Here is a 23,725-nt window from a genome sequence, read left to right on the forward strand (position 1 = left end):
TATATAAAAAAAAATGGTGTATTGTGTTGTGTACAGAGAGATAAATAAATATATAATATATAACAATATATAGACTAATGGAAAGGATCACCTAATAAATCTTGTACAATCTTTTTTCGCCAAGAGGTCCATTGTTCTTGAATTGTTTCCTTTTCTTTTGTCAAGCTGTTTACTTGTTGTTCCAATAGACGACATTGTTCTTCCATGGCAGGTTTCCAACTCGATATCATATCCATTTGTTGAGATATTTGCTTTAATTGAGCTCGTAATTCTTCTACAGTGGATGACAGTTGATTACAAGAATCGCATATTGGTTTGTGAGAAGTTAAATGATGTGTAGACGGACCAGCCGTTTTTGTTAGAGAGGATGAATGATGAATGAGTGATGATGTTGAGATAATGGGTGAGCCAGAGGTGGAGGAGGTAGAAGCCAATTCATCTTCTTCATCATCATCTAATTCCTTTTCTTGATGTACCTTTCGATGTTGTTGTGGAGTTGTATCGTCCTCTTCTTCTTCTTCCTCCTCTTCTTGTTCTTCTTCTTCTTCTTCCTCTTCATTATTATTGTTGTACATATTATTATCATCATCATCATCATCTTCTTCTTCATCGTCAGTATCATTGACGTGTCGTTGCATACCGTTGACCAAAAGAGTTGAACCTTGCATTCTTTTCCTTGAACCAGCCATAAGAATAGGTCGTTTATCATCTTCACCAATGGACAGGTCATCATCATCATATTCCATTTTCACATGATTAGTAGAAGAAGGTAAGAGTCGTTGTTTCTTCTTGCGTTTTTGTTGAGGCTGTGAAGAAGATTCATCTCCAGAATCCCCAGGTTCCTTTCGTTTTTGATAATTGCCCATCAATAAACAACCCGAATATTTTTCATCCACAGAATGAAAATTAAAAGGAGTGCCCATTAAGTAATCAAAATAATAATCAATCTTGTATTTATGCATCCATCGTTTCACCCTTTGAGCAAATTGAGGTCTTCCTAACATATCTGATAATCCAAGTTGTCCAACCAATTGTGACCAATTTTTGATCTAAAAAAAAAAAATAAATTTAATGTCATGCTTTTTAATATATATATATAATATATTGATGACTTACTTCACCATTGTGTAACTTGTTTACCAAAACAAAAATATCCCAAGTAGTATAAGACAGATCACCAGTACGTGGTACAGAAGAGAACTTTCTACGAGCATACATCAACCCATCAATGCCATCACCAATAGTATCAGTATCATGATGTAAGATAAATTGAACATAACCATCTTCTATATTATCAGCTGTCACATTGTCACCATTGATCATCAATGGTTGACGTCGAAAGTATCGTTTGTGTCTTAATAATTCTTCATCATTCAAAGGCATCACAGGTACATTTGTTGATTCATCCATAGGTGAAGTTGAAGTGGACGATTTTTCATTGGATTCATGAGTAGGAGACGTATGAACTGCTGTTGTTGGTGTTGTTGAGGAAGAGGAAGAAGAAGGTCGTGATGAGGTTAATGGAGTAGGTTGAAAAAATGTTTTAGAAATATAAAATTGGTCTAAATTAGAAACATGTCGCTGAGGTGGTGAAGAAGTTTGATCATCCATACTAGTTGTGAGGTTTAAAGGTGAAGAAGACGATCGGTCAATAGAAAGTCGCTCATGATGGTTTGAAAGTGAAGTTCCCCAATGTCCTTCGTCTAAATTCTTTATATTCAAACCAATAAATTAAATGATAACATTAATATTATAAAATGTATTATACAATATATAAAATAAGTAATAAGTTACCTGTGAAGATGGATATATGGTAGTGTCGTACAGATAAGGCGCAGGTCGGTCTTGAAAAGGATGAAGGGTTATAGAAGTGGAAGTAGTATCAGTAGTAACAGCCGTAGTAGGAATAGTCATAGTAGCAGTAGTAGTAGTAGTAGTAGTAGTAGCAGTAGTAGGAGTACTAATAGAAGTAGACGTACTAGTAGAAGTACTAGTAGGAGCAGTACTAGTAGTAGAAGACGTAGTACTATCAGTAATAAAAGTAGTAATGTTGGTACTACTAGCGGAAGATGGTTTTTGATGTATATTATTAGATATAAAAAAAGGTTCTACAGCATGATGACCATTTGTAGACCGATGAACAAGATCGGACAGGTTCATACGTGTGTGTATATGTGAGAGATAAGAAAGAACTATTAGAAGGGGGGAAAATAGATAGATAGAGAGAGAGAAAGAGAAAATAACAATAATAAAAATAATAATAGAGAATGAGAAAAAGGGAAATAAAAAGGTAAAAAAGAAAAAAAAAATGAGTGGGGTGAATAGATAGAGAGAAAAAAAAGGGAGAAAGGGAAAAAAAAAAAAAAAAGCGGCAATACAAAAAAGAAAAAAAAATATATCCAATCCAAACCTTAGTGATAGCAAATTCCTTATTTGGAAGAAAAAAACTATATATTGTAAGTATAAAAATATACATATTTTTTTTTTATATAATCACCACTGAGTTTAAATTTAATCTATTTTCCTCCCCTTCTTCCTCCTCCTCCTTTTTTGAAAACATTGTATAGAAAACAAATGAATGAATTTGATGTAACTTATTATTATTATTTTTACAAATATTAAAAAATATATTTATATATGATCTACCAATGAAATTTGATTACGGAGTCTGAATTCAAAAGGTATATATATATTATTGTTGTTTGGGCAAAAATTTGTTGTTGTTATTTTTTTTTTTTGAATTTTTTCCTTTTTCCTTAATTCTTTTAACTTCCCTTTTCGACTGAAATGCAAAACAATAACTTCTTTCTTTCTTCTTCTTTATTCTTTCTTTTATATTATAATAAATCAAACTTATGCATTTTTCAGCTTGTTCCATTTCCTTGTTAGCTGAAGATGAACACTGTCAATTGGATGAAACTCAGCTTCAACATGTCAAGAATACACTCATAGTTCATCAACATCCTCAAGTGAAACAAGTTCAATTATCCTCTTATTCATTATTACTTGATGATAAAAAAACTACTTCTTTTTATATTAATGCTATTATGATGGGTCCTACTAATGCTACTATGCTTGCTCGTGGTGATCTTTTACGAAGAAATCCTTTATTGGTAAAATATATATAATATCGGGAAGTTTTTTTTTTGTATTATTTATTGACTATGTTTGTTATTTTTTTTTTTTTTTTTTGTTAGTCCAAATGTATGATTCATTCCTTCCATTCTGATCTACTTTTTAAACAATCTGAATTACATGATACATTGAATGATATTGCTACGGAACAAGGAACAAACATTCATGTTTTATGTCAATCTAAGCCAACTATGGTTCTTTATGGTGATTTAGACGCGGTTCAAACTACTCGAACTCAAATACTTATCACATTAGATCAATTGGTAAGAAAATATGATATCATTTAATAATAATAATAATAATAAATGACTCAATCTTTTTTTCTTCTTTTTATATAAGTTGGGATCAAGTATTGGAACAATAGATTTACCTTGTTATTTACAACATTTAATAGCTGGAAAACGACATCAACATTTACAAACTATTATGGAAGAAACTGGTACTACATTATATTTACAATCTCCCTTTTTCAAATTATCAGATACTCGTCACATGTCCCTGTCATTGGACCAACGTCCTGGTATTATATATCTTACTGGTTCTCCTCAAGGTATTGAACGTACTAAAGAATTGATTAAGAAATTGGTGATTCAAAAGGTATTATTATTATTATTATTATTATTATTATTATTATTATTATGTCTTTATTTATTTATTTTTTTATTTATGCGTTTTAATAGAAAAAATCAATGTATCATAAAGATTCAATTATTAAACCTGCTAAACTTGATTGGATGTTACGATATCAACAAGATGCTTTATCCAAGATCATGAAAGATAATGGTAAAAGATTTTATATACATTCATGCATTTGATTTAATATTATTATTATTATTATTATTATTATAGGTTCTGTTATTCTTTTCCCTGCTTTGGGTTCTGGTTGTAACACAATTACCGTATATGCGGAAAATCGTATTCTTGGTGAACGTACTTTTCGGCTTTTGAACTATTTGGTACAACTTTTTTTTTTTTTTGTCAAGCCAATCTCATATCTCTCTCTTTTTTTTCTTTTTCTATTTTTATTAGGAATACAGCGTATATGAAGTTTCATTTATATTCAAATCTGATGATTCTCTTAGTGAAGAAGCCAATGCTCAACGTATTTTTGGTTCTTTGGAAAAATTGGCATTTATATTAACTGAACTCACTCAAGCTTCGGGTGCTGAAATGGTATATCGTGGTGATACAAATCGTTTAGATGTTATTGGTTCTGATCAAGCTATCCAACAACTTTGTTCTATTATTCGAAATATGCAATTTTTCAAGGTAAAGCAAGCATAACGAAAAAAAAAAGTTGTGAATAATGTATTGACTGATATTTTCTTCTTTCTTTTTTTTTTTTAGGTTCATCAACCATCGATTATTTTCTCTATTGAAATGGCATCAGAACAACGTGAATTTATTAGTGGCAAGAAAAATGGCAAGATTAACAAGATCATGAAGTCATGCGATGTCCAACTACAGTTTACAGCAACAAATGAATATAACGTGGCAGTCTCAGTGGAAAGCAAAGATATCAATAAGGCACTGGTTGGATTGGCTATGCTCAAAGATGAACTTCCAGCTGAAACTTCCTTTTATGTACCTGAAGTTTATCATCGAAGGATCATCGGTGTTGGTGGCAAGAATATTCAACGTGTGATGAAAAAATATGGTGTATATGTGAAATTCTCTGGTGCGGAAGAGTTTGCTGCAATGGGTGGTTATTTTGAAAATGAACATAACGTTGTGGCCAGGACTCCAATGAAGAACAAAGAAAACCTTTACCAACTACAAGAAGCTGTTATGGAATTCATTGGATCAGATAAAGACAAAGGCTTTACCGTGGCATCAATATCAATACCTCTTCATCTCCACAGTCAACTTCTTCATCAACATGGATTTAGCTCAACCTTGACAGAATTCGAACGAGTGTATCATACACGTGTGGTTTGGCCTGATAAGATTGGTTTGGATCAAGTAACTGTTTATGGTCCTCAATCTCAATTACCCCGTTTACTGGATTTTTTACGATCAAAGGTACCGCAAGATATATGCTTTGCAGTGGAATTGACTCCATCCAAGAAAGAAGAAGAAAGGGATATAGCAACAACTCAATGGCAACAACGTTTACTTCAACGATTGAAGAAATCTTTCTCCAGTATTGATTTCGTCTTACGACAACAACACATGATATCAATCAAAAACAACACTGTTGATAATGTACGCGTTCGATGGAAATGGTTATTGAATCGACCTGGATCTATTCATTTTCGGTTACGATATACAACATCCTCTTCTTCAAATGTAGTACAGCAGCTCAAAACATTGATTCTTCAACATTGTCAACATGAAAACACACCCATCGAGTTTGAATCAGATGTGAATAATATCCAACTTTCTAGTGGTGGACAACAAAAGCAACAACGACAACAGGAACGACAGCTGTTATTATTACAACATCATCATCAAGGTGGCAACTTACCTCCTTCTCCAACTGGTACCTTCAAAGGTAAAATGACAAATCAACATGATTTTTATAACTATATATTAACATTATTTTATTAGAAGATTTGCCTCCATCTGTTCCATTATTTGATCCAACAAAGTCAATGTATGATACCACTTGGTCCATGTTTTCATCACCAACATCATCATCACCCCAATCATCAACATCAATGACCACCCGACATTATTATACTTCACATCACTCACAACAACAGCAACAACAACAACAACAACAACAGCAGCAGCAGCAGCAGCAGATTCCCATGCGCTCACTATTTGAGAGTATACCGACAACAGTAGTACCATCACTTCCACCACCTTTGATGAGGACTCATGAACCTTTTTTTATGGGAAAGCCTTTACCATCTGTTTCAGCTCCTACACCAATATCCAAACATCCTCATGATCATCATCATTACCTTCAACTTCAACAACAGCAACAACAGCAATTACAACAACATCAACAACAACAACTTCTTCAACAAAGTCTATCATCCCCAACTTATAACAAGAATATCAATCATGTCAATCATAACAACAATAGTTGGGCTACTCCTGGACCTCCTGTCAATCAAACAAGATCAAGTTGTCCAAATATATTCCTTGCTCCTGATCTATTTGCCTCGACTTCGTTACGTCGCTCATCTATTCCGGTCATGGGTGGTCCTCCTAGCAATATATGATTGAATTGAAACTATTTAGATTTAGAAATTTGTGTTAGAATAGCATCAATAAAAAATAAATAAATAATAAAAAAATGAATGGATTATGAACAAACAAATGTTGAAATTTATTATTAGGTATGGAAGAAATAGAACAACAATGTGAAATGCTAAAAAAAAAAAAAAAATATAGATATATGTTTGTGTATATGTATCAAGTTCGAAATAGCAAAAAAAAAAAAAAAAAAGGAATAGTTTGTAATATTCATAGAAATGATGTATAAAAGAAACAAAAAGAGAGAAAGAGAGGGAAAAAAATAGAAGATTATCATTGAGCTGGCCATTGACGATGCATGGGCTTGACAAAAGGATCGATCAACTGCCTTTGATCAGAGTCTCCACCATAATGAATAGCTTCCAAGGGAGTAAGGTCATGCATACTACTCGATCCATCACCAGTGACGGTTGTAGCACCGGTGATGACGGAATCATTGAGTTTATGACGAGGAGGAGCATCATACTCTTCATCATCCAAGTCGTCGGTATTATAAAGCTTGACAGCTGGGCCAGTGGCTGCATGTAAACGAAACACTTGTTGATACTGTGCTTGTTGTTCATGGATATCATTCATCATCATCATATCACCTTTTTCTTTTTCTCCAAATGACACCTGTGTACCATGATCAATACTATAGCCTCCTTGAGATTGTGTTGCATACCGTGAGCTGCCATTATTTGTATGACTGAGATGATTACTGCTGTGATGATGAGTGGATGGCTCATCTTTTCCGGTAGATGATGATTTCATATCCAAAGCAGCATTCTTTTCCATCTTGGGACTATTTAAAAAAAAAAAAAAAGATAAATCATTCCTATCGTACAATACAATCATAATACTTACTTGATCAAAATGACAAGTTCAACAAAAAGAGTGGTGATCACTCCAAGAAAAGCCCACACAATACCAAGAAAGATACTTCCAGGAGTATTCACCATAATGAGATCACGAAGAATACCATATAAAAGTAAAAAGCTTGCAAATCCTAATAGACATACGGAGCAAATAACAATGATCAATTTAATCTATATATACAAAAAAAAAAAAAAGGAATGAATATTTAAAAAAAAAATAAATCCATTTTAAGCTTACACGAAAAATGCCTACACGGACAGCAGCATAACGGTCACCAGTTGGTTTGAATTTTCGTAAATGATGATTTAAAAGCTTGATCAAACGATAACCAGCATAGGCCACAGCTGATGTCAAGGTGACGTTGTGTAAGAACCACATCACGTACAATAATCGAGTACAAATCTCGGCCACATATACATCTCGAGTAGCATATATACCGGCCAAAATGGAGAAGATGTTATTAATGACAAATGGCCAAAAGAAAAACCAACAACCAAGAAAATCAACCACTTTAGGTCCTGGCAACCATCCATCTGATAATTTCTTATGACTCTAATAATCAATGGGAAAAAAAAAAGAATTTAATGTTGGACAAAAAAGACATTTCATTATGAAAAATATAAAATAAAAGAGGACGGATCTTGCCCTTTTTGGATGGATCTTTTTTTTTTTTTGATTAACTTACATCAGCTAATGTTTGTGCTATCCCCACTAGATATAAAGCAACTAGAGAAGAGAATGAGGATGGTTAATGAAGGATGACTTGATGACTTGATGATGAAATATATGATGACTAATGGATCATAACTATGCTCGACGTTCATTTATTGTATAAAGGGAAAAAAGAGAAAGACTTACATCCTCCATAACCAAACTGCCAAGGAATTTCAAATACCCCTATTAAGAAAAATATATATATATATATATGATCATCAGGGACCAAAAAAAAAAAAAAAAAAAAAAAAAAAGAAAAAGCATTCATTTCCTTACAAGATCGAAATATCAGATTGGTTGGTGCAACATTTAAGATAAGTATTAAACTACTGAGCAGTCGGACTAAAATTAGAAAGATATGAATATATAATGTGAATAAGCGGAAAAAAAAAACCTGGTTTCTGGGTTCAGAGAAATGAATTTATAAAACTTACGCATATTGAATATATTGAGAAAAAATAATAAACAATCCACAGGTCGAGGTCTTAAACAACCTTTTTGTGAACCAAAATCAAACAATAGATTGCCTTTGACTTTTATACGATGAAAACTGATGGCAGCACCTATGATGAAGGCAAGTGCTGAAAGAACTGCGTGGATGATATTCACATAATACATGACACCCGCTTCAGAACAGTTTTCTAATGTCAATCTCCAATCACAGTGGCAAGACCCATCTCCTGGACAATGTATCGGTAATGTACGTATTACTTGATATGCTGACGTCGTTTCCATCACTTTACTATATAAATCAACACAAAAAAAAAAAAAAAAGAGAGAGAGAGAGAGGGAGAAAAAAGGTTATATTTTCATTTTTATATACTTCAATCAATTTTTGATGAGTTACTTTTTTGTCTCCGCATGTAATGCAAATTCAACAGAGTGCTCCAGGCTTAATGATTCTGTTACACAGATAACTATTTTTATTCATTTTATATGCCTCAACAAGAGAAGAGATGCTTCTTTTTTCTTTTATTATTATTATTTATTATTATTTTGTTTTCTTTTTGATGATGAAAGAGTTTTATAAAGATGAAAGTCTTGTCAAATTAATTAACGTTGATTCACATGATTTGCCGTTTGCAATAAAAAAAATGTCAATCATTTTTTATTGGTGAACTTTCACTTGTTTTAGACTCAAATCCAAAAAAAGACAAAATCAAACCTTTTTTTTTTTTTCCTTCACTCGGCTATTAAACTCTTTTTTTTTTTTTTTAGGAACCAAGTCTTCTCTTTTGTTTTTTTTGTTTTTTCCGCGCAAACTTTTTTAATCACGAGCTATTTTAATAAAACAAATTAAAATGATGTATGAATAGTAAAGAAAATCCACAATTTCTAGACTATTGAATACCAAAAATATATATAAATTGATTTCCTCATGATGTTACACTGAAGTTGAACTGAGCGTATATGATATGATGACTTTATCATGACATGGCGGGATAGAATGAAAAAAAAACCTTAATCAATCAAACACACGTTTTTTTTTTCTTTTCTTTTTTTTTTTTTTTTTTTTTTTTTGAATAAATTCAATGATTGATATTGTATGGTGGAACTGATGAACTGTAACCTATCAACTCAAAAGGGGGGATTAAGAAATTGGAGGCGGCGAATGAAAATAATCGCATGAGAGAGTGGCTTATTTGTGAGCGAAAGATTGCTAAGAAAAAAATATATATCCTTTTTTTTCACTTTCCCTTTTTTTTCACTTTTTTGACAAACTTTAATGGATCTTTTTCATTTACTTGGTAGTGGGGCAAACTTCAACAAACAACGATTTCATAACGATGTTGAAATATTTGAAGTAAGTTATTATTATTTTAAAAGGGGAAAAATAACTAATATATATTATAAATAGTCAACTCCAGATAAAGATACAGATGTGACTAAAGATACGGAAGCTAGAGATCAACTTTTAGAAGAACTTGATTTCTTCAAGACAACTCATACTATAGTGGATGGGAAAAAATCAAAGAAAAATAAAATAAAAAATAATGAAGAAACAACATGTAAAGTTTGATAATATATATATATATAATAAATAATACATATAACTTAATCAATTCTTTTATAGATACACCTTCACCATTAACGAAATATGACTTTACAAACAACAAAGAAGTAGAAGAATATCGCAAACATCATCGTATTCGAGTATATGGTACTGATGTACCTGAACCTTTTCAACATTTTGCCGATCTATCCAGTGGTATATACAATATGAATCCTAAATTATTAAAGAACTTGTATGATAGTAAATATACTAGTCCTACTCCTATTCAAATGCAAGCTATTCCTATCATGGTGAAAGAACGAGATCTTATGGCCTGTGCTCCTACTGGTTCTGGTAAAACTATGGCTTATTTGTTACCTATTTTACATGATTTGAAAAAACATGAAAAAGTTGGTTATCGTGCTTTGATCATAGCTCCTACTCGTGAATTAGCTCAACAGGTATATAAAATAATAATAATAATAATAATTATATAGACTTTATTTTTATATTTTTTTTTTTATCAATAGATTGATCGTGAATTATCAAGATTATCAACTGGAACCAAACTCAAAACTCATTTATTGACCAAAGCAGCAACAGCAGGAGATAAAACTCAATTACCTGAACAAAGACAAAAATTTGGTAAAGAATCATATATAAATATATGTAATTTTCTAACGAATTTATAATAGATATCTTGATTAGTACACCAATGCGTTTGATTTATGCTGTTAAAGAAAAGGAAGTGGATTTGGCTCAAGTACGACATTTGATATTGGATGAAGCTGATAAATTATTGGAACTTGGATTTTTGGAACAAACTGATGAAATCTTTGCTGCCTTTAGTGGATCTCCTGTACGCAAAGCTTTATTCAGTGCTACTTTTTCACCTACTGTGGAAGAATTAGCTCAATCTGTCATGAAAAATCCAACTCGTGTAGTCATTGGATCAAGGTAACAAAAAAAAAAAAAAAAAGATGAATCCTGTTAACTTTTTTTTTAAATAGAAATGCGGCGACAGAAACTATTAAACAACAATTATTATTTACTGGGAATGAAGCTGGAAAAATGGTAGCATTACGTCAATATGTCAGTAAAGGACTCAAACCACCAGTTTTAATCTTTGTTCAATCCATTGATCGTGCAAAAGAATTATTCAAGGAATTGGTATTTGATGGTATCAATGTAGAAGTCATTCATTCAGATCGTACAAAGGCTCAGGTATATATATAAAATAAGAAAGAATTTAAAGAAAAACGTTGACCTCTTTTTTTTTTTTTCTATTTGTAGCGTGAAAATATCATTGATCAATTCCGTTTAGGAAGAATTTGGGTATTAATTGCTACTGAATTAATGGCTCGTGGGTTGGATTTTAAAGGTGTGAATTTGGTGATCAATTATGACTTTCCACAAAGTATTGAAAGTTACATTCATCGAATCGGTCGTACAGGTCGTGCTGGACGTCAAGGTGAAGCCATTACGTATTATACAAAGGATGATTTTGATTATTTGAAAACCATTGTCAATGTGATGCGAGAATCTGGATGTGAAGTGCCTGATTGGATGTTATCAATGAAGAAAGCAAAGTAAGTGATGGAAAAATGGAGAATAAATACAATTTTGTATTGATATACTTTTTTATAGTAAACAACAAAGGAAAAAATTAAGACAAGGTCGTGTTGAACGAGAAGCCATTGATACCACTCCAAAATATGATTTGAAAAAGGCAGCCAAGTTAAAGTAAGTTGATATAAATGGAATGAAATGGATGATCTTACATATATATATTTTGTAGGGCCATGATTGAAGGATCTAAACGAAGAAAAAGAAAGGCTCAATTAGCGGAAAAGGAAAAAGCGAAAAAATCCAAACAAGAACAAACCAACGAATGATTCAACAAAATTCCCTTTTTATTAGCATATAATTATAGATTGGTTTTTAGAATTGTATATTTGTACCATCATCTCCCTTCATTTTACAACATTTTCATCTTTAATAAACATCATTTTGATTATATATATCTTATTTACATTATTTCTCAAAAGTTTATACTTCTTTTTTCGTTGTTGATCATTATGATAGTCTTTTTTTTTTTTTTTTTGTAAATTCATTACTATGATCTCTCGTCTATATATATGTTAAAAAGAAGGTTGATGACCAGAGACAGAATACACAAAGAATAAGATCCAGGCAACCAAGATTGAAATGAAGAAGAGAGAAAGATAAATGTAGTGTAGTTTAGCCACTGGAGTACCATCATAAGGAAGAATGCCTTGACGCACCAATGCTTGTTCTGTAGCACTGGCTTCCTTCATCTTGAGCATACGAATGGATTTTTTACACTCGAGGAGATGATGATAATTCCAACGTTGCAGTGCCCATAACAGGATGATCAAAGCAAAGCCAAAGGCAGCCAGGAGGATGAATAGTAGCATGACTTGTGCATAGGTATGACCAGGGGTATGATCCTGCACGACACCGACCAAGATATCCAAGATGGAAGTGCCGGTGCTATTGATTGATTTGTATATGCCCAAGCCGGTGCCAATGTAGGCAGCAGGAAGAAGCATGGCGATGGATGTGATCATGGTCAATGGACCACATGCCAAAGACAGGGAGAAAAAAACCAAGCCGACTGTAGGATGGACATCCGTCCTCCAACCAAGAAGGTAACAGGAAAGGAGATAACAGATACCCGATAGACCTAGGATCGAGATCCGTACACCCCATATGTCGATGATCAGGCCCAAGATCGGTGAAAGGACAAAGGGGATGACTTGGCTCAAACTGGCTTGATAGCCGGCCAAGGTCTGGGAGGTTGCCAATCGCATCATGACCAATTCGGTGGTTACGGTTTGGAAAGCGGACCATAAGCCTGCATAGATGAATTCAATACTGATGATCAACCAAAAGATGAAAGGGAAATGAAGAATACCATTTATAGATCTCTTTTTTTTTTCTTTTTCTTTTTTTGTTTTTGGTTGAAGATGAAGTAAGGTACCAGCATAGATGATGTTCGTCACAATGGAAAATACACAAAGTCCAAAGGATAACCAAAAGGGAGATACCCAACTTCCTGTAGCATCAGCTAAGGGATTAGATACCACTTGACCAAGAAAACTAGCCATATGGCTCATGGATAACTGCCATCCAATAGCTACAGATAAATGATGCGTGCGAAACCATTTCGATAGGATGGATTGTTGCATGATGACAATCAAACCTGAGCCTATACCGAAAACAAGACGTCCCACCACCATCAGAGCATAAGTATCTGATTGAGCCGCTAATGTCGTCAACAGACTACCCATCACTGTCATCATACTCACTCCTAACGTGCCCCATATGCCATCAAAATGATCTGCCATCATCCCGCCCAACATAGGTAGTACCGTACTGGCAATCGTCACTGATGATGATACCACTCCATATCTTGTATTATCAATATTTAAATGCTAATAATAATAATAATAATAATAATAATAAAAAGGAGGGGGACAAACATTAAGCTGCCGTGCTTATTTTTTTTTTTGGCTTCTGTTCCTTTATTATTATTATTATTATTTTAAAGAAAAAAAAAGACACTTGCCGTTTTCATGGTTGACTTCATTGCACTCATTGACATACTGGAAAAATGAGCTCCAATAGATAACATCAGGGTAGTAAAAAGAGCAATACCTTTATATTGCCATGAAGCATTTGCCAAGAGGGCTTCAGTACTATGTGGATGATCATCACCATTATCATCATCATGATGAGGTTCTAATGTTGGTTCTTCTTGTCTCACTGATTCTTCTGATTTCTTCAGTATATCATCATCCTTTACTTCCAAAGACATATCGATAGAGAAAAAGGGAAAAAAAAAAAAAAGGAAAAAAAAGGATAAATAGAAACTGAATTGGGGGTGATGCATGACAAAAAACAAATAAAATGCAGTAAACATCGGTGTTTGTTGGCCGAAAGTGAATCATCCTTTCTTATACAACACATTCAATCACTTTTTCATCAGCAGACTACATCTTTCTTTTCAGTTTCAAGTTCTTTCATTATCGTTCAATCTCGCATTTTCAAGCAACCGGACATTCAAAAATCCAAAGGTGATATGCATATACAACATTATCTTTTTATCTATTTTTTTCTTCTTTGCCCCTTCTTCCTCTTGCTTTGTTTATTTATTTTCTTTGTTTCGAAACAATGGATTTTCAAGGTTATATTATCACAATAAAAAAAAACATGGCAAGGTAACTATCACATTGACTAATCTGATCATGTTTTTTTTTTTAAAAGAAAAAGGGAATGGAACGACAACCGTAGGAATGAAAAGTCAAACGACCTTACTAACCACACCACCTACAACAGAAACACCAGCAGAAACACGTTCTACTGCACCAGCCGCAACAGTAACCACTGCAGATGACCACAGTTTATCCAAAAACAAACATAGTGATGCTGTCTCTTTCTTGCCTCTACGTGAACTAGATCCTCAGTTAACAGAAGATCGTTTTGATCAATATTTCAAGAAAGGTCACAATGATATACAAGGTAAATATTCTTTTATTATTTTCATTCTCTTTCAAAATTTTGACACACACACACACATATATATATATGTATATATATATATATAAGCATATCTTTGTTTACTCTTTTTTTTTTTTTGTTGGGTGGAGAGGTTAGATCTATCTGTGACATTACATGCCATGGTGGATAAACTAGTAGAGTCTATGGAACAGTTTCGTGTTGCAAGTCATCATAATTTCCTTTTGACATGTCGGGAACGTATCAAGACCATTCAAACCATGGAAACAGAACAAAGTAAGAAATGCTTTATATTGTTTAGTGATATAAATTTATGTTGATTAGATAGGATGACATCGCAAATCAAACAGTATATTTCTATGGTTCGCCAAGCTCATCAAGAAGTCTTCAAGCAGCAACCTTCATCCATGGATCGAAACTCATCGTAGCAACACAATACGTAGTCAATGCATTTAGTATGGCCTCATTCTTTTTTTTAGTGTAGCATCATAGTCAATCATTTTTTTTTTTTTAGTGTAGCATCAAAATTAAATATGTAGTAGTAGTAATAGTTGGTCATTAGATCAGTTTTATTCCAAATATAATAAATAATATAATATCAATGATTATCTAAAAAGAAAAAAAAAAAGAAAGAATCTATGCTAATAAATCCGAATGTTCGTCCCAAAAGGCTTGACCAATAATATCTTCATATACGGCAGTAGGCACCTTTTTCAACCTTTGCACTTGTTCGCCATTTCTAGGTGAAATGCTAGTAACCATTTTCTTCAAGCGTAATATGGTAGATCCTTTTCGATAAATAGGTTCAATGTTGTTGTAGTTGATGTTATAATCAGTGAAGAGGATTTCATTCTTATCCTTTGAAAATGTACCCTATTATATGATGATCAGTGAGTTTATATATATATATATATATATATATATATATTATATGTTTTACCTTTAATTTCTCTTCAGCTTCAATTTCAGTCTTGCCATCATGAACCAGACTCCAAAAGGTAGTATTATATAAATTGTTGATATGACAATCCGCCTGACGCCATGATAGATAATCTCGTAAATTTTGATCCGAAGGGTAACATACTGTACGAGAATCAAAACAGGGAGGGTATTGTAAAGGTTCATCGCCAAAGAATCGAGACCAAGCCATGACATAATTGGATGCAAATAAACTGACCACCGTGGATGATAATTTGCTATTCAATAAAAAGAATAAGTTCTATCTTGTATCCTATATTATTATTATTATTATTACCTTGCCCGTCTTGAATATAAATTACATGCTTTTGGGAGGACAAAACTAAAGTAAAAAAAAATAAGAGGTGGAAGCATAAGAAATAAAGACAATTTACCTATATTCATCACTTTGACCATAAGCAAGTATAATATCATGAAGATCTATCATAACCTGGATCGCACAATGATTCATAAGATCAATAGCTCGTCGGTCATTTGGTTTGGCAAAATGGTGTGTTTGTGAGAATCTATAGAATAAGATGATCAGTCATGAAAAAAAAAAAATAGAACAAAAAGTTACCTATGGAAACCTCGACCATCGATACGAATGACAATGTAAGTGTTAGGTAATAAAGTATCGTTTTGTTCAAAGTGACGAACATATTCATATTTTGAATTTGCCATGGTAAGTGAAAAGAAAACCGATTCCTTTTCAAATCCAAAGTGGAAGGCGTTTTATAGCTATTGCAACTCCGATGCGACCTCTAATCTCATAACTATATAGTAGTAGTTATTCAAAGAAAATGATAAAAAAAAGTAAAACAATAATGTCTTGATTGTGATTTTTATTAAACTAATAAAAAAAAGAAACAAAGATATATATATATGTGGAAACAATGTATAGTGACAAGAGATCAGAAAGATCTACTAATGTAAAAATATGGGAAAAAAATATAACTACTGAAAAGGGAAGGAAGTTTTGTATTCCAGAGTCAAAAAGAGGAAGAAAAAAATGAAATATAACATGTAAGATGTATGAAGAAGAAGAAGAGAGAGTGTGTATATGTTATGTAGCAAAATGAGGTTAATAGAAGAAAGATTCAAAAAAAATAGAGAGAGAGACTATATAGTTTACAAAGGACGAGCAGGAAGTTGAGGAAGTAAGATCTTGTATCTCTTCTTAATGGTAACACGTTGACGAGAGAACTTGTCATCAGGTGAGAAACGAGCTGGATGAGCAGATTTAGTGGCGTTACCGAAAGGATCTACTTTCTATTTATTATATAAAAATATTATGTGTTAGTCTTTTCATCATTTATTATTTTTTTTTTTTTGGTTCATACCTTGAGAGTGTACACACGTTCACCTTTCTTATCCAAATAATACATCAAATACATGTTGATATCGTTTGTTTGCTTTGAAGAAGAAAAGAGAAAAAAAAGAAGTGGAGAATAAAAAAAAAATTCCAAAATGGTAAAAATAAAAAAAAAATAGTTGTGACAGGATTACATATAAGCCACATAGTCAGCGTGTACCTTTCTTTTTTGCATGAATTTTGTTTATTGATACAATCTAACATGGTTTGCTAAGAATTTCATAATCAAATCTTCTTGCTTTACTTCTTGGTAAACATGCTCCAGGAGAGATTTCATCCAACGAGAATCTATAACAAGAATCAATTTAACATATAATTCATCAACATTATTATTTTATTCACTTACCCCATCCTTTCAGTATAAAATCGCATTGCACCTTTGTTCTCTATTATAATACAAGTTCTTATTCATTTTCTTTATATATACAATATATACTTACTTTTGAAGACTGTTAACATGACTTTTTCCATTTTCCAATGATGACCAATTTGAAAAAGAAGATCCATCAAATATTCACCTAAACCTTGATTCCTTGCATCTTCCGATAATTGAAGTTCATAACTAGTATATAAAAGAATCTTTTTATCATACTTTGTTACATATTATTATTATTATTATTTTACCAATAAGCGACTTCAGCCATCACATCATCATCCATTGTTTCTTCTTCTACCATTTGAAACATCAAAAAGCCTTTCAAATCAGTTGGATCATTGGTGGACCTGGCGATCAAATACCTAGCTTCTGGAGCCTGTAATTCTGCCTTTTTTCCAGATTCACTCCAACCGTCATTTGATGTCACATAGAGATGGTATAGATTGGTTTTTGTCAATTCAAATGTCCAGTCGACCAAGTTTGGTGGTAATGTAGAAGAATGATAATAATCTATGGTGAGATCTAGTTGAGCTCTAGAAAAAAAAAAAAGAAAGAAAGAAAATAAGTACTATATTGTGATAGAATGAATATTCTTAACCTTTGATATATTAAGGGAGTATCTATAAACGAAATGAGAGAGGTTTCCTATAAAATAAGAGTCAAGGTCAGATCACCCACTAATGGTACTGTTTTCTTTAAAGGAGAATTGGTAAAAAAACATCCTTACATTGTTGACCGCATTCAATTTTTCCTAAAAGTAAATATAACAAGTCTGCTCTTAAGCATATTCCTACTTCTTTTTTTTTAATAAGTATTCCATTACTTTATTACTTACACTTGGCATAGGCATCTGCAGACAAATCACCAATAAAACGAAGACAGAGGTGGAAGAGAGTTGGAGGTAATCAAAAAAATGAATTAGGATTGCTGACTTTTTATTGGCTGAGCTTTCAGACAAGTTGATTGGCTGATTCCGTTCAAGGCACAAAACTTGATGATTGTGTCAAGCCAACATAATGTCGCCTTTTTTTTTTACAAGTAACAATATTAATTTTTTATGATCCATCCATTATAACAAGTGTACATTCTTTGAGTATGTCTAAAAAAAGTGCCAATTTCCTTTTTCGTTCCATTACCAAAATTCATAAAACAGGTGAAGGAACATTCCCATTTTTTTTTTTTGCTTACCTTCTGCGATATGACTGGCTGCGGTGAACCAAATTCTCCACTCTTTTTTATATAGAAATATTCTTATGTATTTTTTTTTTACGTTTCTTTTTCTTTATAATCTACTATATATCATCCATTTTTTTTTTTTTTGGTCTTTATTATTACATCACAACTATACAATGATAGAACCAGCCTCAGCATGGGAAGTGACGGTATCAAGTGATGGAGAACGTATTCTTTGCAAGGCACATAATAAGGAACAGTGTGAACACTGCCAAGTGGACTGGACACAACACAATCAGTTAGCGACGACGTTAAAACAAGTCAAAGAACTTCCTTCACCCAATACACCCAATCCTGTCCGTAATGCACAAGTGAATCGACTCAAGGAAGAAGGCAACAAGTATTTCAAGCAAGCTAACTATACAGAAGCGATTCGTTTCTATGGGATGGCGGTGGATCTTTCTTGGTCTCGCCCTCTATGGGAACCCTTGGCCTTCCAGTACGTACGTGAAGAACTATCTCCCATCTTATCCAATCGATCCGCTGCACACCTTGCCCTCAAGAATAATGTCGATGCCTTGGTGGATGCTGAGATGGTCACTCGTCTCAAACGTGAATGGAGCAAAGGTTGGTTCCGCAAAGGTAAAGCACTCTTGGCCATGACAAGGTTTGAAGATGCTTCTGAGGCCTTCCAAACTGGTTTACGCTTTGATCATGAAAGTGAAGAATTACAAAAGGCTCTGGCTGAAGTCGATCAATTACAGAAATCAAATCAACAATAATAATATATATATATGGTTTTGAAAATGGGAGGGGTTTTGTTTTTTCTTTAAGTCAATGCATGGATGTTAATTGTTGAATTTTATATATCAATAAAACAGATTATTTAACCATCAGTATATATATTTTGATCTTTGATGAATGTTTGAATTATTTTTTTTTTTTGTCTTTATTAGTGTACATGAGAGATCTATTCCAGATAGATAAAAATAAAATAAAAAACATGATCATAAAACTTTGATATAAAATACAAGATATTCATAGAAAAAAAATAATAAAAAAAAAGTATAGGGCAACATCACCACTATTACGATTGTGATCCAGGACATATACCATCAGATTGACCAGTGACAGGACATACAAGAGTTTTCAAATTGGATGCATCTTCGTTTTTCTTGTTTACTAATTCAGTCGAAAAAGGACATCCACCATCATCATCATTGTTGTTGTTATCATTACTATTGTTACGTTGACCTGTAACTGGACACACATCATCATCATCTGGGTTTTGTTGTTGGCCAGCCAAGACAGGACATCCATTATTGCTACGTTGACCAGTAACAGGGCATACATTCATCCTCATCAAATCTATTTGATCTATCATATCTTTTTCAGATACTTTATAAACAAATGGTACCACCCTTGAGTCGTTATCATCAATATCATCAAAGTAAGAGGATACAATATCTTGATCATCATCATCATCGTTCAAAGATCCTTGCCAAGAAGTTTCACCACGAAGAAATTGTTGATAATCAGAAGATTGACGCCATTTTTTGTTAAGATTTTCTTCCATATTGATCACATTCAAAGGTGACATATTACGTGCTTTTTGAACTGCTTTGAATATAACCTAATAATGAAAATGGATATAAAAAAAAGAAGTCAATGAAAATAATAAAAAAGGAAATCATCTTTTTTTTTTTTTGGTCTTATTACCTTGAGAAGAATAGGAGGTAAAGTATACCAATGAGTCAATATCTTTTGACTCCAAACAGTATCTAAAAGTTTCAATCGTGAGATGATGTGACCAAGACTTGATGCATCAAAACAATCACTTATTTCCTTTTGCCAGGTAGAAATACGTTCTGGTCCAGGGTAAGAATGATCAAGAGCCAAAGCTAATTGGACAGCTGTCGAAGTAGAAGGAGAAGGACAAAGCGCCATACGTTTTGCATTTGAAAAAGCATCCGACAATTTCGTTTCAGGGACAAAGATATCAAGAAGCCCTAAACGTAACAATTCAGGAGCACGAAGGCGACCGAAATCAGGAGGTGCCAAAGCAAGGTAAAAATCCCATCCAATAGGTAGTGGTAACTTGTTGCTTGATTTATTGCGCATGTCACAAAGTTGGAAGAGAAGTAAGGGCGGGATAGGTGCATGCGAAAGTGTCAGATGGCAGTCCAAAAGACAGTGTTCGGTACCAATACGCAAATAACCATGCCATAAAGTGAGATATGCTGCATTCAAGGGGATCTGACCGTTCATAAAAGTAAATGTAGGTTTGGTGATGATCGACATCGGTTGTTGTTGTTGTTGGTCAATATGCAGGTGCTGGTGTCTTACATAGTTGTAATAAGTTGTGCCGAGATAATCCAATGCAGGGGCCAGTTGATCGATAATGTTATCATTATTATTATTATTGTTTTTTAAAGCTTGATAGGTTGCTTCGTAAGCCAATCCACTACTGATCACCTTGGTATCATTTGTTTCTATACGATCATTTGTTGTCATGATAGAATCATTACTTTTTTCCGCCACCGTTGCTGTTAATAAAATGCTAGTGGTTTTGTTGTTTGATAAAGCTGATGTCAATTCTTCATTCAATTCGTTTAATCTTGCTTCTGTTAACATATTTCGACTACGAGGTGAGGCAAAAGTGACAATGGTTGGACCAGTAAATTTAGGAGGTTCCACAGATAAAAATTCATCCGAAATGATTTGAGGTCCAAGATCAGCTAAAAAAGGAGGTGAAAATCAAAAGTTAGTTCATAAAAAAAAAAATAATAATAGTATTATTATTAATACCTTTTCCTTTATTTTGCCATAGATTCGCAAATGGACAAGTAGGCTCATTCTTTTGTTCTTTGTTGTATTTCCAAGTGAGATAGTCTTTCACATCAATAGATTCAACACAGCTACATATAGATTCAAAAGACAAAAAAAAATTGTTAGGTCATATTGAAAAATATTCATATATATATATATATATATATATATATATAGTTTGTATTATGTACTTACGCTGAATAATAGAATGCTTTCACCTTGATAAATTCAGTATCAAAATGTGTCTTATCCCATAATTTCTTAGGTTTACTACCACTCACTTGTTCTTGTACCCAGCCTTCAATAATCTTTGGTAAACCTTTGATATACTTTTCATCCTGGTCAAAGTTGTATTCTTCTAAACGTTGATATTTTGCTCCATTCTCTAGTTTAACTTGCTCCAATTCATATTCAAGGTACTTTTCCAAATCAAAGGAATGTTTAAATCTATTTTGTTTTTTTAAAAAAAAAAAAAGAGTTAATTTATTATTCTTTTGATATATAAACTTAATAATATTTTATTACTTTGAATAATAAAAATGTTTTGCTCGAAGAAGTTGTAATGTATTTTGGTTATCTTGTTGGTGTTGTTGATATGCTTCATCAAGTGGTGTTATAATGGATTGTTTATTTGTAGTTGTTTCCATGGAACGTAAAAGATTATTCAAACCAGATTGGAATACTGTATCCTCTAACCAATTGTATGTTTTAAAGTCTTCAAATACTTTTTTTTCTTCGACAGCCATGGTTCAAGCAAGAAATATAAAATATATAAAAAAAAAAAAGAAATGGGAGAAAATATACCCCAGATTTTTTTATAAGCTTACCAAGGAAACGGTATTTCAAATATTTGGTTCTGACTGGAAAATAAAAGTCTTGATATTTTTAATATAGTTTTTTTCAATGATTTTAATAGATGATCATTTATTTGTATAATCTAACACAATCACTAAATAATAATAAAAGTAACTAAACTATAAACCTTCAGATGGCCACATCCAAGCAAAAGTATCAGGAAGATCACCAGATTGAATACCACGATATTCCTTATAGAGGTGTGCAAAGCCTTCACCAATTTCAGTCTGCACACCAGAACCAATCCTGATCACCTTGTCGCCACGAACAATTTTACGAATAGGAGTTAAAATAGCAGCAGTACCCACAGCAGCCACTTCATCAAACTTGCCTTGTTCTAATTCTTCAAACTTGACTGGTCTTTCTTCCACATTCCAACCTAAATTTTTTTCAGCAATATCTTCCAAGGATAACCGAGTAACGGATTGTAAAACAGTACTAGAGTTGGGTGTTACAAATGTTCGTTTCTTGGTCACAGGATCAGGATGAGTCAATGCCACAAAGTTTGATGTAGAGAATTCGTCAATGTATGAATTTGTTTTACTATCCAAATGTAATGTGATGGGATATCCTTGTTCCTTGGCACGATGCATAGGTCCGAAGGTCGGTGCATAGTTTCCTCCTACTTTGGTAGCACCAGTACCCTTTGGCGCAGCTTTTTTTGATAAATATAGTTAGTAAAAAAAAAAAAAATACATCATCATAAATCTGGAGAACTTACTTCGATCAAAATCTTCGATCACAAGAGCATCTACAGGAACAACACCACTCTTATAATAATTTCCAACAGGCATACCAAAGACAATAAAGTTGAATTCAGGAGCAGCACCCATACCAATGAAAGCACCACTACCAAATAGAACAGGACGAATATAAAAGGAACCACCAGATTCTTTGGGAGGAACATATTCCAAATTGGCTTCTACCGTTCGACGTACAGCTTGTTCAAAGATTTCTACAGGAACACGAGGCATATAGGCCATATCCGCACTACGTTGCATACGTTCTGCATTCAAACGAGGTCGAAAAATACGAACACGATTATCCTTGTCACGGAAAGCTTTTAAACCTTCAAAACACTAAAAACAATGTATATCAGTCATAATTGGTTTTATACCATTTAGAATATTACCTGTTGACCATAGTGTAAACCAGTAGCACAAACATGAACATTCAACATGGGGTCTGTCAAAAACACGCCTTCATCCCAACCAGTAGTAGGAGTCCAAGTATATTTAACAAAACCATTAGTATCACGATATTGAAATCCAATGTTTTCCCAGTCAAGTTTGTTAGTAGGAGTTCGTGAAGACATCATTCTAATTTGTAATAAAAAAAAAAAAGAAAAAGAAAAAGAAGAAAAAATGCTTTTTTTTTTTTTCTGGGTTGTAGGTTTAAATCCACCAAGTGAGTCATTCTCAAAAAGGCGTAAAAAAGTTATAGTGTACCGCGCTTTGCTTTTAAAAGCCCGAATGACACTTTTTAAGCTGATCGACAGTCTAAACTCACTTTTTTTTTTCAATAAAGGGGTATATAAAGTTTTGTTAACTTGCCACATTATCTTTTATAAAAAAAAAAAATTACAAAGTTACATGACGCTCAGACTACTCATTTTGGTTAAACACTCACCCCTGAGTTGTTCCCCTTTTCGACCCTCCTCTTACTCTCATCATTACTCCCATAACAAAATAATAATAATAATTCATTTCTC

General features: G+C 33.0%; 12 protein-coding genes across 12 annotated transcripts; 4 read left to right on the forward strand and 8 right to left on the reverse strand.

The window, feature by feature from the left end:
• Positions 1-4: 4 nt before the first annotated feature.
• On the reverse strand, positions 5-1,741 carry BX664DRAFT_56039 (ARS binding protein 2-domain-containing protein). Its single transcript, XM_051549630.1, has 2 exons — positions 1,117-1,741; positions 5-1,049 (listed from the first exon to the last, which is right to left on the reverse strand). Exons 1-2 carry the CDS (start codon positions 1,609-1,611, stop codon positions 75-77), a joined length of 1,470 nt encoding a protein of 489 aa, XP_051402529.1. The 5' UTR covers positions 1,612-1,741; the 3' UTR covers positions 5-74.
• Positions 1,742-3,326: 1,585 nt separating this feature from the next.
• On the forward strand, positions 3,327-5,196 carry BX664DRAFT_246248 (uncharacterized protein; the record flags this gene model as incomplete). The annotated part of the gene is made up of 6 exons (XM_051540254.1): positions 3,327-3,398; positions 3,475-3,732; positions 3,816-3,918; positions 3,985-4,091; positions 4,165-4,404; positions 4,483-5,196. Coding segments are annotated over 6 exons (1,494 nt in total), but the record flags the coding sequence as incomplete, so codon positions are not given.
• Positions 5,197-5,636: 440 nt separating this feature from the next.
• On the forward strand, positions 5,637-6,402 carry BX664DRAFT_56092 (uncharacterized protein). Its single transcript, XM_051549631.1, has one exon. The coding sequence runs from the start codon at positions 5,730-5,732 to the stop codon at positions 6,306-6,308; it is 579 nt and encodes a 192-aa protein (XP_051402531.1). The 5' UTR covers positions 5,637-5,729; the 3' UTR covers positions 6,309-6,402.
• A 213-nt stretch (positions 6,403-6,615) lies between these two features.
• Positions 6,616-8,672, reverse strand: BX664DRAFT_355677 (uncharacterized protein; the record flags this gene model as incomplete). Its single annotated transcript, XM_051547833.1, has 7 exons — positions 8,349-8,672; positions 8,191-8,256; positions 8,059-8,097; positions 7,886-7,926; positions 7,438-7,752; positions 7,189-7,370; positions 6,616-7,126 (listed from the first exon to the last, which is right to left on the reverse strand). The coding sequence occupies exons 1-7, from the start codon at positions 8,647-8,649 to the stop codon at positions 6,616-6,618; spliced, it is 1,455 nt and encodes a 484-aa protein (XP_051402532.1). The 5' UTR covers positions 8,650-8,672.
• An 841-nt stretch (positions 8,673-9,513) lies between these two features.
• On the forward strand, positions 9,514-11,935 carry BX664DRAFT_323575 (P-loop containing nucleoside triphosphate hydrolase protein). Its single transcript, XM_051543686.1, has 7 exons — positions 9,514-9,718; positions 9,773-9,923; positions 9,989-10,368; positions 10,438-10,552; positions 10,603-10,864; positions 10,918-11,131; positions 11,201-11,935. The coding sequence occupies exons 1-7, from the start codon at positions 9,641-9,643 to the stop codon at positions 11,498-11,500; spliced, it is 1,500 nt and encodes a 499-aa protein (XP_051402533.1). The 5' UTR covers positions 9,514-9,640; the 3' UTR covers positions 11,501-11,935.
• A 75-nt stretch (positions 11,936-12,010) lies between these two features.
• On the reverse strand, positions 12,011-13,766 carry BX664DRAFT_377744 (major facilitator superfamily domain-containing protein). Its single transcript, XM_051548788.1, has 2 exons — positions 13,500-13,766; positions 12,011-13,365 (listed from the first exon to the last, which is right to left on the reverse strand). Exons 1-2 carry the CDS (start codon positions 13,746-13,748, stop codon positions 12,049-12,051), a joined length of 1,566 nt encoding a protein of 521 aa, XP_051402534.1. The 5' UTR covers positions 13,749-13,766; the 3' UTR covers positions 12,011-12,048.
• A 1,268-nt stretch (positions 13,767-15,034) lies between these two features.
• On the reverse strand, positions 15,035-16,096 carry BX664DRAFT_291098 (tRNAHis guanylyltransferase-domain-containing protein). Its single transcript, XM_051541928.1, has 5 exons — positions 15,987-16,096; positions 15,802-15,933; positions 15,705-15,749; positions 15,390-15,645; positions 15,035-15,322 (listed from the first exon to the last, which is right to left on the reverse strand). Exons 1-5 carry the CDS (start codon positions 16,088-16,090, stop codon positions 15,086-15,088), a joined length of 774 nt encoding a protein of 257 aa, XP_051402535.1. The 5' UTR covers positions 16,091-16,096; the 3' UTR covers positions 15,035-15,085.
• A 441-nt stretch (positions 16,097-16,537) lies between these two features.
• On the reverse strand, positions 16,538-16,803 carry BX664DRAFT_346371 (H/ACA ribonucleoprotein complex subunit 3; the record flags this gene model as incomplete). The annotated part of the gene is made up of 2 exons (XM_051547524.1): positions 16,538-16,678; positions 16,750-16,803. The coding sequence occupies 2 exons, from the start codon at positions 16,801-16,803 to the stop codon at positions 16,538-16,540; spliced, it is 195 nt and encodes a 64-aa protein (XP_051402536.1).
• Positions 16,804-16,978: 175 nt separating this feature from the next.
• Positions 16,979-18,007, reverse strand: BX664DRAFT_363816 (uncharacterized protein; the record flags this gene model as incomplete). Its single annotated transcript, XM_051548389.1, has 5 exons — positions 16,979-17,069; positions 17,128-17,167; positions 17,222-17,343; positions 17,406-17,533; positions 17,993-18,007. The coding sequence occupies 5 exons, from the start codon at positions 18,005-18,007 to the stop codon at positions 16,979-16,981; spliced, it is 396 nt and encodes a 131-aa protein (XP_051402537.1).
• Positions 18,008-18,443: 436 nt separating this feature from the next.
• On the forward strand, positions 18,444-19,231 carry BX664DRAFT_323589 (uncharacterized protein). The gene has a single exon (XM_051543687.1). The coding sequence runs from the start codon at positions 18,507-18,509 to the stop codon at positions 19,110-19,112; it is 606 nt and encodes a 201-aa protein (XP_051402538.1). The 5' UTR covers positions 18,444-18,506; the 3' UTR covers positions 19,113-19,231.
• Positions 19,232-19,253: 22 nt separating this feature from the next.
• BX664DRAFT_323593 (uncharacterized protein) lies at positions 19,254-21,941 on the reverse strand. Its single transcript, XM_051543688.1, has 5 exons — positions 21,685-21,941; positions 21,355-21,606; positions 21,139-21,248; positions 20,050-21,068; positions 19,254-19,963 (listed from the first exon to the last, which is right to left on the reverse strand). Exons 1-5 carry the CDS (start codon positions 21,903-21,905, stop codon positions 19,418-19,420), a joined length of 2,148 nt encoding a protein of 715 aa, XP_051402539.1. The 5' UTR covers positions 21,906-21,941; the 3' UTR covers positions 19,254-19,417.
• Positions 21,942-22,053: 112 nt separating this feature from the next.
• On the reverse strand, positions 22,054-23,345 carry BX664DRAFT_355685 (branched-chain amino acid aminotransferase). Its single transcript, XM_051547834.1, has 3 exons — positions 23,147-23,345; positions 22,736-23,093; positions 22,054-22,669 (listed from the first exon to the last, which is right to left on the reverse strand). The coding sequence occupies exons 1-3, from the start codon at positions 23,330-23,332 to the stop codon at positions 22,134-22,136; spliced, it is 1,080 nt and encodes a 359-aa protein (XP_051402540.1). The 5' UTR covers positions 23,333-23,345; the 3' UTR covers positions 22,054-22,133.
• Between the last annotated feature and the right edge of the window lie 380 nt (positions 23,346-23,725).

Source organism: Halteromyces radiatus (genome assembly GCF_025201355.1).
Source record: "Halteromyces radiatus strain CBS 162.75 chromosome Unknown BX664scaffold_2, whole genome shotgun sequence".
In the NCBI taxonomy this organism is placed as follows: Eukaryota; Fungi; Mucoromycota; class Mucoromycetes; order Mucorales; family Cunninghamellaceae; genus Halteromyces; species Halteromyces radiatus.